The sequence below is a fragment of the Somniosus microcephalus genome, chromosome 21, assembly GCF_052327205.1.
Source record: "Somniosus microcephalus isolate GS21.2 chromosome 21, FLI_Smic_1.0, whole genome shotgun sequence".
Lineage (NCBI taxonomy): Eukaryota > Metazoa > Chordata > Chondrichthyes > Squaliformes > Somniosidae > Somniosus > Somniosus microcephalus.
This window is the reverse complement of record NC_141007.1, coordinates 72,648,363-72,663,986: the sequence shown is the minus strand read 5'-3', so window position 1 is coordinate 72,663,986 and position 15,624 is coordinate 72,648,363. Positions and strand designations below refer to the sequence as shown.

Genomic DNA, 15,624 nt, shown 5'->3' with positions numbered 1-15,624 from the left:
ATGTGGCTTGGTGTCAAATTTTGTTTCATAATCGTTCCAGTGAAGCGCCTTGGAACGTTTTACTATGTTAATGGTGCTATATAAATGCATGTTGTTGCAGAGGTTTATTATTTAAATTGCACCAGGTACTTCTTGTACCACCTGCTTCTTTTATATAAAGTATAAACTGGCCCATTTGTTATGTTCACTGGATGCAGAAAATGCAAACACAGGAACAAACAGCCTACCTTTTCGACAGTATGTTCCATTTCAGCAGCATTTGTCTTCTGCAACTCCAACTTCATCCTTTCCATCTCAGCTTTCAGCTTGTTGATGGCAGCTTCGTGATCACGCAAAGCTTTCTGCTTCTCCTCCTCACGCAGCAGTCCCAACTCAACCAGCTGCTGCTTTCGCTGTGAGTTGACCTGGATAAGGTCTTCGCGTAGCTGGTGGACCTGGCTCTCCAACTCCGCAATAGTCTGTGAAAGTAGCAACAGTCTATTTTAAATATTGCAGTCGGTCACAAATTTACATTTGATGACACAATCTCATTAAAAGTGGCAAGACTAAAATTATTAGTTGGTTTTGGAACTACTTTTGGATGTACAGTGTTCAAATAAGTAAAAAGCAAATGCAGCTCGCTGTAGTAATTCTCGTTTCTTCACACACGGCACTCTTAAGTTCTGATCTCTGCTCGCACGGTGGATCCAAAAATAAAAAAAATGATCTGATACCTCCATCTGAGGCAGCACTCCCTACATAAAGCACCCTCACAAGAGAGTCCTTCAGAAAGATGCATGAGCTAGAATTTAATAAAATAAACAGTATTTAAAGCATTTAGAAGAGGAGAAGATGGGCCTTCCAATCTTCTATGTATAGAAGGCCTTTCTTGAAAAAAGCTAAAGTTAGTCAGGTCTCGCACACACCGACCCCCACCCACCAAGTAGGCTCCCTGAGCAACGTTGTTAAGGAGTAGGCTTGTGATGAATATTGCATATAATCTAGGTTGACACTCCAGTGCAGTATTAAGGAGGTGACATCTTTTGAATGAGACGTTAAGCTGAGGTCCCACCTGCATTCTGGCCAACTTTTATCCCTCAACTAACCTCACTAAAACAAATTATTTGATCATTTATCTCATTGGTGTTTGTGGGTTTTGGCAGTCTGCAATTTGACTGCCACTTTTGGCAACATTACAACAGTGATGACAATTCAAAAAGTACTTTCTTTTAATATTCGTTTATGGGATGTGGGCGTCGCTGGCAAGGCCAGCATTTATCGCCCATCCCTAGTTGCCCTCGAGAAGGTGGTGGTGAGCCGCCTTCTTGAACTGCTGCAGTCGGGGGATGATGGTACTCCCAGTGCTGTTAGGGAGGGAGTTCAAGGAATTTGACCCAGCAACGATGAAGGAACGGCGATATACTTTCAAGTCAGGATGGTGTGTGACTTGGAGGGGAACTTGGAGGTGGTGGTGTTCCCATGCGCCTGCTGCCCTTGTCCTTCTAGGTGGTAGAGGTCGCGGGTTTGGGAGATGCTGCTGAAGAAGCCATGGCGAGTTGCTGCAGTGCATCTTGTAGATGGTACACACTGCAGCCACGGTATGCCGGTGGTGGAGGGAGTGAATGTTTAAGGTGGTGGATGGGGTGCCAATCAAGCGGGCTGCTTTCTCTTGGATGGTGTCGAGCTTCTTGAGTGCTGTTCGAGCTGCACTCATCCTGGCAAGTGGGGAGTATTCCATCACACTTCTGACTTGTGCATTGTAGATGGTGGAAAGGCTCTGGGGAGTCAGGAGGTGAGACATTCGCTGAAGAATACCCAGCCTCTGACCTGCTCTTGTTGCCACAGTATTTATGTGGCTGGTCCAGTTAAGTTTCTGGTCAACGGTGACCCCCAGGTTATTGATGGTGGGGGATTCAGCGATGGTAATGCCTTTGAATGTCAACAGGCAGTGGTTAGATGCTCGCTTATTGCAAATAGTCATTGCCTGCCACTTGTGTGGCGCGATTGTTTCCTGCCACTTATCAGCTCAAGCCTGAATGTCATCCAGGTCTTGCTGCATGCGGGCATGGACTGCTTCATTATCTGAGGAGTTGTGAATGGCACTGAACACTGTGCAGTCATCAGCGAACATCCTCACTTCTGACCTTATGATGGAGGGAAGGTTATTGATGAAGCAGCTGAAGATGGTTGGGCCTAGGACACTGCCCTGAGGAACTCCTGCAGCGATGTCCTGGGGCTGTGATGATTGACCTCCAACCACCACAACCATCTTCCTTTGTGCTAGGTATGACTCCAGGCAATTGAGAGTTCCCCGGCCCCACCCCCCAACCAATTCCCATTGACTTCAGTTTTACTAGAGCTCCTTGATGCCACACTCGATCAAATGCTGCCTTGATGTCAAGGGCAGTCACTCTCATCTCACCTCTGGAATTCAGCTCTTTTGTCCATATTTGAACCAAGGCTGTAATGAGGTCTGGAGACGAGTGGGCCTGGCGGAACCCAAACTGGGCATCAGTGAGCAGGTTATTGGTGAGTAAGTGCTGCTTGAAAGCACTGTCAACAGCACCTTCCATCACTTTGCTGATGATTGAGAGTAGACTGATGGGGCGGTAATTGGCCAGATTGGATTTGTCCTGCTTTTTGTGGACAGGACATACTTGGGCAGTTTTCCATATTGTCAGGTAGGTGCCAGTGTTGTAGTTGTACTGGAACAGCTTGGCTAGAGACGCAGCTAGTTCTGGAGCACAAATCTTCAGCACGACAGCTGGGATGTTGTCAGGGCCCATAGCCTTTGCTGTATCCAGTGCGCTCAGCTGTTTCTTGATATCACGTGGAGTGAATCGAATTGGCTGAAGACTGGCTTCTGTGATGGTGGGGACCTCAGGAGGAGGCCAATATGGATCATCCACTCGGCACTTCTGGCTGAAGATGGTTGCAAATGCTTCGGCTTTGTCTTTTGCACTCACGTGCTATGCTTCACCATCATTGAGGATGGGGATATTCATAGAGCCTCCTCCTCCTCCCGTTAGTTGTTCAATGGTCCACCACCATTCACGACTGGATGTGGCAGGACTGCAGAGCTTTGATCTGATCCATTGATTGTCTGTCTATAGCATGCTGCTTCTGCTTTTTAGCATGCATGTAGTCCTGTGTTGCAGCTTCCCCAGGTTGGCACCGCATTTTTAGGTACGCCTGGTGCTGCTCCTGGCGTGCTCTTCTACACTCCTTATTGAAGAAGGGTTGGTCCCCTGGCTTGATGGTAATGGTAGAGTGAGGGATATGCCAGGCCATGAGGTTACAGATTGTGGTGGAATACAATTCTGCTGCTGCTGATGGCACACAGCGCCTCATGGATGCCCAGTTTTGAGCTGTTAGATCTATCCCATTTAGCACGGTGGTAGTGCCATACAACACGATGGAGGGTGTCCACAGTGTAAAGACGGGACTTCGTCTCCACAATGACTGTGCGGTGGTTACTCCTACCAATGCTGTCATGGACAGATGCATCTGCGACAGGTAAATTGGTGAGGAAAAGGTCAAGAAGGTTTTTCTGTCATGTTGGTTCTCTCATCACCTGTCGCAGGCCCAGACTGGCAGCTATGTCCTGCAGGACTCAGCCAGCTCGGTCAGTAGTGGTGCTACCGAGCCACTCTTGGTGATGGACATTGAGGTCCCCCACCCAGAGTACATTCTGTGCCCTTGCTACTCTCAGTGCTTCTTCTAAGTGGTGTTCAACATGGAGGAGTACTGATTCATCAGCTGAGGGAGGGTGGCAGGTGATAATCAGCAGGAGGTTTCCTTGCCCATGTCTAACCTGAAGCTATGAGACTTCATGGGGTCCAGAGTCAATGTTGAGCACTCCCAGGGCCACTCCTTCCCGACTGTATACCACTGTGCCGCCACCCCTGGTGGGTCTGTCCTGCCGGTGGGACAGGACATACTCAGGGATGGTGATGGAGGAGTTTGGGACATTGGCTGAAAGGTATGATTCTGTGAGTATGACTATGTCAGGCTGTTGCTTGACTAGTCTGTGGGACAGTTCTCCTAGTTTTGGCACAAGTCCCCAGGTGTTGGCGAGGAAGTCTTTGCAGGGTTGACTGGGCTGGGTGTGCCATTGTCGTCTCCGTAGCCGGCGCTGAGATTGATGGTCCGTCCGGTTTTATTCTTATTGTTTTTTGGAGAGGATTTTTACAACTGAGTGGCTTGCTAGGCCATTTCAGAGGGCAGTTAAGAGTCAACCACATTGCTGTGGGTCTGGAGTCACATATAGGCCAGACCAGGTAAGGATGGCAGATTTCCTTCCCTAAAGGACATTAGTCAACCAGATGGGCTTTTACGACAATCCGGTAGTTTCATGGTCACCATTACTGATACTAGCTTTTTATTCCAGATTTATTTAATTAACTGAATTTAAACTCCCCAGCTGCCGTGGTGGGATTTGAACTCACGTCTCCAGATGATTAGTCCAGGTCTCTGGATTACTAGTCCAGTAATTGGCTGTGAAGCACTTTGTGACGTTCTGAAGTCAGAACGTTCCTTCTTTCACTGTAAATGATTCACTCCCCACAGGTCCTGTCCCCCTCCCTTACAAAACTGGCATCATCACCCCCTCATCAAAAATGCCACTCTTGACCCTGTTGTCCTTGAAAACTGCTACCCATCTCCAACTTTCCTTTCCTCTCCAAAGTCCTTGAATGTACTGTCATGTCTCAAATCAGTGCCCATCTTTCTTGCAACTCCACGATTGAGCCTCTTCAATCTGGTTTCCATCCTGCCACAGCACTGAAATTGCCCTAATCAAAGTCACAAATTACATTCTCTGTGACTGTGGTGCACTATCCCTCTTTGTCCTTCTCGATCTCTCTGCAGCCTTTGACATGATTGACCACACCATGCTCCTCAAATGCCTCTATTCCGTTGTCCAGCTCAGCAAGACTGTCCTCGCTTGCCACTCTTACCTATCCAATCATAGCCAGAGCCTCTCCAGCAATGGCTTCTCTTCCCACCCCACACTGTTCTCTCTGGAGTGCCACAAGCTTCCTCCTCTTCATCTACATGCTGCTCCTTTGCGACATTATTCGAAGACATAGGGTCAGGTTCCAAATGTACGCAGATGATATCCAACTCTACCTCTCCCCCACCTCTTCACAGGCTCTGTGTACAGTCAGTCTTGGATGAGGTGCAGTTTCCTCCCATTAAACATTGCAAAGGCTGAAGTTATCATCTTTGGCGCCTGCCACAAACTCATACCCTCGCCACTGATTCCACTTCCCTCCTTGGGTGCTGTCTCCGGTTTAACCAGACTGTTAGCAATCATGGTGCACTATCTGATTCCGAGCTTAGCTTCTGACGCAATATCCTCTTCATGACAAAAACATCTAATTCCCACCTCTCTAACATCACCCACCTCCACCCCTGCCTCAGCCATGCCTTTGTCACCTCCAGATTCGACTAAAGTTGGTCTCCCATCCTCTACCTACATAAACTTAAGCTCATCTAAAACTCTGTGGCCCATATCCTATCCTGCACCATGTCCCACTCGCCCATTACCCCCTCTGCTCGCTGACCAACGTTGGCTCCCGGTTCCCCAACACCTCAAATTTAAAATTCTCATTCAAAGACTATGAAAAATTCAAAAATGGGTTTAGAATTCATGTATGTAAATGCACAAAGTGTGGTAAATAAGGTTGGTGAGCTACAAGCACAATTAGCCATGTGGCAATATGATGTTGTGGCAATAATGGAAACGTGGCATAAAAACGGTGAGGACTGGGCACTTAATATTCAAGGGTACAAGGTGTTCAGAAAAGATAGGGAAAGAGAAAAGGGAGGTGGGGTGGCAGTGCTAATTAAGAAAGACATTGTAGTGTTGGAAAGGGAGGATGTTCTTGAGGGGACAAGGAAAGAATCCATTTGGTTAGAGTTGAGGAGCAAAAAGGGTCTGATCACGCTATAGGGGGCATTCTACAGGCCTCCAAATAGAGAGAGGGAGGTAGAGGAGCAAATCTGCAGGGAAATCGCAGAGATATGCAAGAGCTATAGAGTGGTGATATTGGGGGACTTAATTACCCAAATATCGATTGGGATAATGCTAGGGTAAAGGGAAAGGAGGGTGAGGAATTTCTGAAACGTGTTCAGGAGAATTTCATTGGCCAATATGTTCTCGGCCCAACTAGGAATGAGGCATTGCTGGATCTGGTGCTGGGGAATGAGGTGGGCCAGGTCGACCAAGTGCCTGTGGGAGAACACTTGGGTACGAGTGATCATCGTATCATAAGATTTAGATTAGCAATGGAGAGGAGCAAGGAACAATCTAGAGTGGAACTTCTAAACTGGAATAGGGCTAACTTCAATGGGATGCAAAAGGATCTAGCCAGGGTAAAATGGAACCAAAGACTGACAGGAAAAACTGTAACGGAACAATGGGTGATCTTTAAGGAGATGTTCCAAGTACAGGCTAGTTACATTCCAACAGGAGGGAAGGGTAAGGGAACCAAAGCAAGGGCTCCTTGGATAATGAGGGAGACAGAGAAGATGATGAAACAAAAAAGAGGGTGTATGATGCATGATAGGTGAATTCTTCAAGGGAGAACCAGACCAAATACAGTAAGTTGAGAGGGGATGTGAAGATGAAAATAAGATTGGCAAAGAGAGAATATGAGAGTAGAATGGTGGTTAACATAAAAGGGAACCCACAAATCTTCTACCAGCATGTAAACAGTAAGCGGGTAGTAAGAGGCTGGGTGGGGCCTATTAGAAACAAAGAAGGTGATATATGCTTAGAAGTGCAGGGCAAGGCTAGAATATTCAGAGTACTTTGTCTCGTGTTTACTAAGGAGGTGGATGCTGACAAAATAGCGGTAGAAGTGGAAAAGGTAGAAGCAATGAAAGGGGTGAAAATTGATAGACAGGATGTACTAGAAAGGCTGGGTATGCTTAGAGTGGACAAGGCACCTGGTCCAGATGGCTTGCATCCCAGGTTGCTGAGGAAATTGGGGGAGGAGATAGCGGAAGGGCTTGCCATACTTTTCCAATCTTCCCTAGCTGCGGGGGAGGTGCCTGAGGATTGGAAAGTGGCAAATGTGACACCATTGTTCAAGAAAGGGTGCAAGGACAATCCTAGTAACTACAGGCCGGTCAGTTTAACATCAGTGGTAGGTAAAGTTTTAGAAATAATAATCAAGGAAAAAATTAACGGGCACTTGGAGAGGTTTAAGCTAATTAAGGAGAGCCAACATGGATTTGTAAAAGGCAGATCGTGTTTGACTAATCTAATTGAATTTTTTGATGAAGTAACGGAGTAATGAAGGGAATGCAATGGATGTTGTCTACATGGATTTTAGGAAGGCACTTAAAGTGCCACATAGAAGGCTGGTTAACAAAATTGAGGTTCATGGAATAGGTGGGCCAGTGGCAGCTTGGATAAGGAATTGGCTTAAGGACAGAAAACAGCGAGTTGTGGTAAATGGCTGTTTTTCAGACTGGATGGTAGACAGTGGTGTTCCCCAAGGGTCAGTGCTGGGGCCACTGCGTTTTTGATATATATAAATGACCTGGATATTGGAATACAGAGTAGAATTTCTAAATTTGCCGATGACACCAAACTTGTGGGTATGGCAAACAGTGATGATGATACCAATCGACTGCAACAGGACAGAGAAAGGCTAGCAGAATGGGCAGATGGAATTTAATACAGGGAACTGTGAGGTGATGCATTTTGGCAGAAGGAACAGGGAGAGGCAATGTACACTTAATGGCACCGTTTTAAAGAGTGTGCAGGGACAGAGGGAGCTGGGAGTTAATGTGCATAGGTCCCTGAAGGTGGCGGGACATATTGAGAGAGTGGTTAACAAAGTATATGGGATCTTGGGCTTCATAAATAGAGGTATTGAGTACAAAAGTAGAGAAGTTATGCTGAACCTTTATAAAGCGCTGGTTAGGCCACAACTGGAGTATTGCGTCCAGTTCTGGTCACCACACTTTAGGAAGGATATGAAGGTCCTTGAGAGGGTGCAGAGGAGATTTACCAGAATGGTTCTGGGGATGGGGGATCTTAGCTACAAGGACAGGTTGGAGAAGCTGGATTTGTTTTCATTAGAGCAAAGGAGGTTGCGGGGTGATTTGATAGAGGTGTACAAGATTATGACGGGTTTGGATAGGCTAGACAGGGAAAGGCTGTTCCCACTAGTTGATGGTACAAGGACTAGGGGACACAGATTTAAGGTTTTGGACAAGAGATACAGGGGGGATGTGAGGAAAAACTTTTTTACACAGCGAGTGGTGATCTGGAGTTCGCTGCTGATGGAAGTGGTGGAAGTGGAGACACTCAATGTTTTCAAGGGGAGACTGGATAGGCACTTGAGGGAAATAAACTCGCAGGACTACAGGGATAGAGCGGGGGAATGGGACTAACTGGATTGCTCTACAGAGAGCCGGCATGGTCTCAATGGGTCGAATGGCCTCCTTCTGTGCCATTATGACTCTATGACTGGTGTCAGGGCTTTATCCCTCGCATCACTGTAACCGTCTCCAATTCTACAACCTTAAGAGAACTCTATATTCCACCAACTCTGGCCTCTTGTGCATTACCCTCTCCCTTCGCCCTACCATTGGTGACTGTGCCTTCAGCCAATTAGGTCCTACGCTCTGGAATTCCCTCCATAAACCTCTGCCTCTCCAAGTCCCTTTGCTCTTTTAAGAACATCCTCATAACCCACCTCTTTTGTCACCCTTGCTAATATCTTTGTCTCAGCGCCCATTTTTGTCTGATAACGCTCTTGTAAATGCTTTGGAACATTTTTCTAAGTTAAATGCGCTATAGAAATGTATGTTGCTGTTGTTATTGAGTACATATAGACCCAAGTGAGACAAGCCAGGAGAAAAAGAAAACCACTCCAATGAAGTCTAAGCCCTGGTTAAGCTTTTGATGACTGAGAATGTTGGTTTTTAGTTGAACAATATAAATGACCAACCGATTGTTGCCCTAGCTGCCCTTGAGAAGGTGGTGGTGGTGAGCCATCTTCTTGAACTACTACAGTCCATGTGGTGATGGTGCTCCTACAATGGTGTTAGGTAGGGCGATCCAGGACTTTGGCCCAGCGACAATGAAGGAATGGCGATATATGTTCAAGTCAGGATGATGTGTGACTTGGAGGGAAACTTGGGAGGGGATGGTGTTCTCATGCACCTGCTGCCCTTGTCCTTCTAGGAGGTGGAAGTCTTGAGAAGTCTTAACTATGAAATCAAGTTTAGTATTGATGGTGACATCAATCTTGATGGTCTTGTCAAAGATTTTACTGCCATTAATGTTCAGTTTGACATTGACACTACGGCATCAATGGAGGCAGCCAACGAGGGCAGAATTAACTCTTAGAACCAAGGGATTCATGGAAATCATCAACTACAAGTCATGCATGTCTGAGAATGAATTGACTTGAATAATCTCCAGAAACACTCACATAAAGTTCCTTAGACCTTTCATGGGATGACAAAAGAATAAAGTACTCTCCAACTTTCAAGATTTTTCTCAGGGCTCCTTGTTCTTTGATCAGTTAGTAGCAAAGCATTATTCTCCAGTTCAAGAGGTGGGAGTGAAGAAAGTATTAACTTTGGTCTACAGTTCCTATAAGTAGGAGTACAGGATTGTTGCCAGCCATTTACATATTCCAAAGCCATTGCAGGTGACTGCATGAAATCACCTTGATGAAGGTCAGAGAGGCTGGACATTTCTTTGGAAGATGGTGGGCATCTGTGCAGGTGAATAATTCATCAAGGAGGTTTTGTGATTGGTGCTTGGAACCAGAACATCAGTATGCATAGAATCTAGTTGGCTTGTGGAGCTACGGTACAGAGCAGACACTGTACCTCTGAAAAAAGGTGGAAAAAAAACAAATACGGAAAAAAGCAAGAATGTTAAAAAGGAACAGAAGCCCCATCTACATTGCTGGGAGGCAAAATGGCTGATATAAACAGTCAGTACAACTATTATGAAGAATTCTAAAAGTGCACATTCTAACTAGCTGTATGTGAGGTGGAATGACAGGAACTGTAAACATCTTCACAGACAGTCTTTCTTTTAGACACAGTGGAGGTGTCTTGCTAGTATTGCAATTTAAAAAAAGAATCTTCCAATTAGCTACACACGAGCAGATCAAAAACCAAGAGCGCGTGCGTGTGTGTGTGGGGAACAGCCAATTTGAAGCAGAACAGCATTGAATCATGTTTTATTGACTGGCTATTAATGATCATGAAAGGTGATCTCAATTTCCCAAATAGTCAATTCAGGGCCAATACGACAGTGTTCCAAGTGTCACTGAGATAGGATACTGGTCTGGGTTCATGTATCGTAAAGATCCCAGATCAGTATCCCTTCAGGATAAGAGAATACATTGAACAGCAATACCCTTGCCACATTTTTTTTTTTTGAAGTGATACATGAAAGGCACATTGACTTTACAGGCTGTTGTTCGCTTTATTAAATATTTTACAGTGATTTTAGGAGAATTCTTATTGCAGAGGATGATTCTGTAGGGCACAGGCTAATTATGATAATTTCAGAAATATTCAACTATCATTAATTTATTTGGTGAAATTTAAAGAAGGCAGTTAGAACTGTTTCTGGCTTAGTATATAAGTGAACCAGTTGTCCTATGCTTGCATGTCCTGCAGTGACATGTACAGTGAATACAAATTAGAAGCTGAACCTTATATCTGTGTTGCAGTTCTCATTTTCTATTCGAATACTGTACTGCAATCTTAAGTCTCAGGTGGATGAAAGGAAAGCATCTCTCTGAATATTAGCTAATGCCACATTTGCAAGTCTTGAGAAGATCAGTGTGCTTAAGATCATTTCTAGCAAGCAATATGTGAATTGCTTTGTACTGTTCCACTGATGGAAACTATTCCTGGTCTGGGATTAAACCCTTTTCATCATAAAGCCCCATCTGGTCCTAGGTCCACGTCAGTCAAACCTTTCCCTTTAAACTTACTGCTTTGATTCCAGATCAATTTATTCAACTGCATTTGTGTGACTCAATGAAAGGACAGCATCATTTAAACCAAAAGTATTTCCTTCATGTAATGGCCATAATTAAAAACAATGGTTATGAAGGAATAAAAACAGGCTAATATTTTTGATAGTGCTTCAAAGGCTGACAGCTGTCAGTGGCTTTGAAGATGCTAATCAGAAACGGAGCAAGAAGTTTCCGTTAAGGGCTGTGCCTGGGAAACAAGTCAGCTTATAATGAATTAAACCGCCTCAGAGACATCCTTGTGTTTGCAATCTGTCAGGGTATGTACTTTCCTGTTTATTGCATTCCATGGTAACTCTTCAGCAGATAACATTTTTGCAAACAGGCACCAAAGGAATGCTTTGATATTATATTATTCTATAGCAATTACATTACATTATATATATTATTCTATATAATTAACTCTGATAAAGGGAAGGAACACAATTAAAATCGAGATCTTTTGATGCACAGTATACCGTGCTCAATTGAAGAAGACGGCAGAGGATTTCAGGATAGATTTGGATGGTTAAAAATGTTTAAAGATCAGCAAAAAAAAATTCAAGGTATCAGAATTATCAAGAGAGTAGAGGTATCACAAAATCCAAAATGCCAAGGAGCTGTTGACTTCTAGATGCTTTATTATGATACCGATTATGTCTGCATCAGAGGGTAGGTGCAGGCTGCACAGCTGAGGGAAGGGTGGTCTTGATAGTCTTGGGAAGTGAAATGGCAGCATCTCAGTAAATACTACAATCAGCTCAGATTAGGATCAACTTATTGCAATGATATGGCAAGTGTATGGATACAAAACTAGGGCTATTTTGCATCCTCCAGAAAAAAAATGGCAGTGATGCAGAAACATTTTCTTTATAATAACAGTAAGGAGAAATATATAATAAAAATGATAATTCTACCTGTATGGCATCATAATGACAAAGTCAAATCACAAAGCAACATAGTTTCCCATGAAAACGTACAGGTGGTAGAAATAAAGTGTGTCCTAGCCAGGAGTGTGATATAATTAACTCCACCTGTCAGACCAGAACCCACTTCTGACTCCTTCAGTAATGAATGATGTGGTCACCCATACTGGTGGAAATATGCACAATCTCACACTGCTGTTTATAAACCGTGAGAAAACAACTCCGATGATTATATGATATTTAACATTAAAATAGCTAGGAAAGCCAATAAACTTTGAAATTCCATTTACTGTACCAGTTTTGTTAATCTATAATCTCACGAGGTGAGCAGCACAGTGCATGGCACAACACTCATTAGATATGATCTTACCCACTCAATTTCCCTTCCACATGCAACTTCACACCATACTGCATAAATTCACTGGTAATTCAGCAATTGTTATTTTTATAATTGCTTTTTTCCCCAATGTAATACATCTATAAACATGGTTTTCTATTTGTTACCATTGGAGAAGATATTTATTCAACAGATAGACACACAAATGTCATAACACACTTGTGAATACGCCCAACAGAAACCTCACAATTCTTTATGGAACAAGGTGGGGTTGAATTATAAGGAATATATAATTCATGGAATTATAATTGATAACTCATAGTTGTCATAGTAACAACCAAGTTGCAGTCATCCCACTGGTAAAATTAAGCTTCATATCTCATCTCTCTAATATAGCATTCTGATTACCTTCCATTAGCAAGTCACTTCTTCACATTTACAGATCTAATCACTTTCTCAGTTTATTAACATTATAGCAATTCTGAGCTGTATTACTGCCTTTTACTGCAGTCCACCGTGAGTGACTCTCCACAATATTTAAAGATATATTTTAGGATTAACATTTGCCAATTGCTGGGAAGTTTAGTGGTTGCTCTATCTAATTACTCACAGCCAGCATCTGGCCCATAATGAGAGTCTGGTAAAATAAATGTGGAGGCAGGAATCAGAGTCTGTGGTCAAGCGATAGAGCAGCGCGCACCCAAATCTCGTTTGGTGACTGGCTAATCGGAGGTGCTGCTGCGTGAGCCAACTAGGGTTTTCCTGTTTGGCAAAGCAGGGTACCATCTCCTGGCAAGAGTTGTCAGCCAGGGTTAACACCGTGTACAGTACCCACAGGAACCCTGGATGGATGCGGAGTAAGGTGGCACATCTTAAGGAGGCTGCAGTCCCATTTACCAGGGAGACACACCTTGGTGTGTATGCATGTTATAAAGTGTTGCCTGTCAAACTGTTCCACATTTACTGTTGGCTCATGCCAAGCCCTCACACATCCATCCAGCTCTTTCTTTGCTTATCATGCATGTAGAAACTGCAAAGCGGATATATTCAAGTTGCAACTTACAAATTACATCCTTAACATACTCGCATCTTTCAAGGATTCACATAAAAATCACTGAAACATAACCTACCTGCATGATGCACGGTTACTTACTGCCGCACAGCATGCACTGCAGGATGGCCATATAGCTGCCATCAATGACCCCTCTACTTTGAGAAATGCAGCAGTCTTCTTCTTCTTCTTAGGCAGTCCCTCGGAACCGAGGATGACTTGCTTCCACATTAAAAATGAGTTTGCAGGTGACTGATGAGTCCAATGCGGGACCTACAGTCTCTGTCACAGGTGGGGCAGACGGTGGTTGAAGGGGCAGGTGGGTGGGGTGCTTGGGTTGACGTGCACTCCTTGCGCTGCCTGCGCTTGGCTTCCGCTTGCTCCCGGCGAAGAGACTCGAGGTGTTCAGCGCCTTCCCGGATGCTTCTCCTCCACTTTGTGCGGTCTTGGGCCAGGGATTCCCAGGTGTCGGTGGGGATGTTACACTTTTTCAAGGAGGCTTTGAGGGTGTCCTTGAAGCGTTTCCTCTGCCCACCTGGGGCTCTCTTGCCGTGCCGGAGCTCCGAGTAGAGCGCTTGTTTTGGGAGTCGCGTATCGGGCATGCGGACAATATGACCCGTCCATCGGAGCTGATCGAGAAATGCCGCAGTATCATGACATTGGCAGCCATCTTATGCTGCTGTTGTTACGCAATAGGAAAGGAAATGAAAGTGTTGGCCAACCTGACCTAGGTCATCTGTTTGATATAAACGTGGGCAGCACATCAGCTGATACAGCAGATCATTTCTAATCTAGCTTGGAAAGAGGTAGAGGCAAAAAAGTTGTCCGGGGGGGTTGGGGGGTGAGGTGATCTTCAGTTAATGTTGTCCCTATGGGGTACATTGGCTGCAGGTGTCCTTTTGGCAGATAACACAGATCTGCTGACCTGGAGCCCGCAGAGCTAGCTTCCTACAGTCATTGCCAGGCAGATATGCCAGGTCCTGCAAATATGGTTGGTGGTGTAATGGCAGGTGTGTGCAGTCTGGCTCTTGCACCTACTGATCCTCTTGGCATGCTTTCTATCATCCTGTAGCACTTCAATCATGATATATTGTGTTTATGTAGCTTCCAAACCAACCCATCAGGGGAAAAAACAGTTCGCCCCAGCTACAGACATGCACTTCATGGTGGCCAGTTTGAGATGGTATTGGGAGAGACCTGAAAACAGTTTGCCCAACTCTCCTTTCAGCTATGTGGGAAGATGAATAAATGGTAGTGGGGAAAATACCTTAAAATATACAATATTATTATATAAATGGCACACCTAACACACTTAAGTATCATACTCAACTTTCTGTATCACACTTCAAAGGAAAGTATAAAAAAAGGAACTTTCCAAAGAAGACAAAATATCAGAGCCACAATATCTGCAGCCTCCTAATTGACATCTAACTTACCCAATTTTTTTAAAAACACCAGCAGATTTTTAATTGACCTCTGTATCAACTCACTGTTTAATAGAAATTAAGCTTTGTAGTTTAAACATGAACCTATACTTTAGCAGCAGAATAATACATGTGTGCTACATGGTATGATGTTCCTGTCCTTATAAAACAGCACATCCTTTGGCTCATTGTGAACAGTGCCACAGGAAATTTGCTAAAATATTATATAATGAGTAGATAGGAGTAATTATGAGGCAGTAATCTTATCTTGACAAGATTAACGCACATCGTTATTAATGTGCAAATTGGCCAGCAAGTTCAAGCGAAGAGAAGATACGGCGTGAGTTGCGAATCTCCAGAACATGCTGGTCAATTTATGCTGCTCCGTCGTTTGCTTTGCACAAACGGCATCTCGCCCTCAACCTCCCTGTTATTTTTAAGAACTTGTTGCATTTGCATATTCATTGCCCATTAAATTCGCTGCAGAAAGTTAGAGCTGGTACTTAATAGTGCAAGTACCCTTTCAATGATGTGATAATTGTTAATGCAATGCTAATCAACCTCTATGGCCCAGAAAGGAAACAATTTAAATTGTTGAGTCTCATTCTTGCATGTTGTAAATTCTTCTTAGAGATTTTAAAAATTTCAAATTTAATTTTTTTTTCTTCCTTTTCCTTTGTCTCTTTCTTCTCTCTCTTAATCCAATATTTATTTCCCTCTCTTTAGTTCTCTTTCTGTACCTGATTTGACTCATAGTAACCCACTGTAATACACCCTCGTTCTCTGTCGTTCATTAGTTTCTTTCTCACTCCTTAAATCTCATTGGTTAAGGTGACAGACTGTTTGTCCTGCCGTACACTAAGGTCCCAGATGCTCCATTATCAGCTCGCACTTCCAG

The 15,624-nt window shown here is 44.1% G+C and overlaps 1 protein-coding gene across 1 annotated transcript in view; it reads right to left on the bottom strand.

The window, feature by feature from the left end:
- Positions 1–15,624, bottom strand: part of cep112 (centrosomal protein 112) — a 420,760-nt gene that overhangs the window by 148,385 nt on the left and 256,751 nt on the right. The window contains exon 19 of the mRNA XM_085964113.1: positions 228–458. Coding sequence (XP_085820239.1) covers positions 228–458 — 231 coding nt within the window. The remainder of the gene's footprint in view (positions 1–227; positions 459–15,624) is intronic.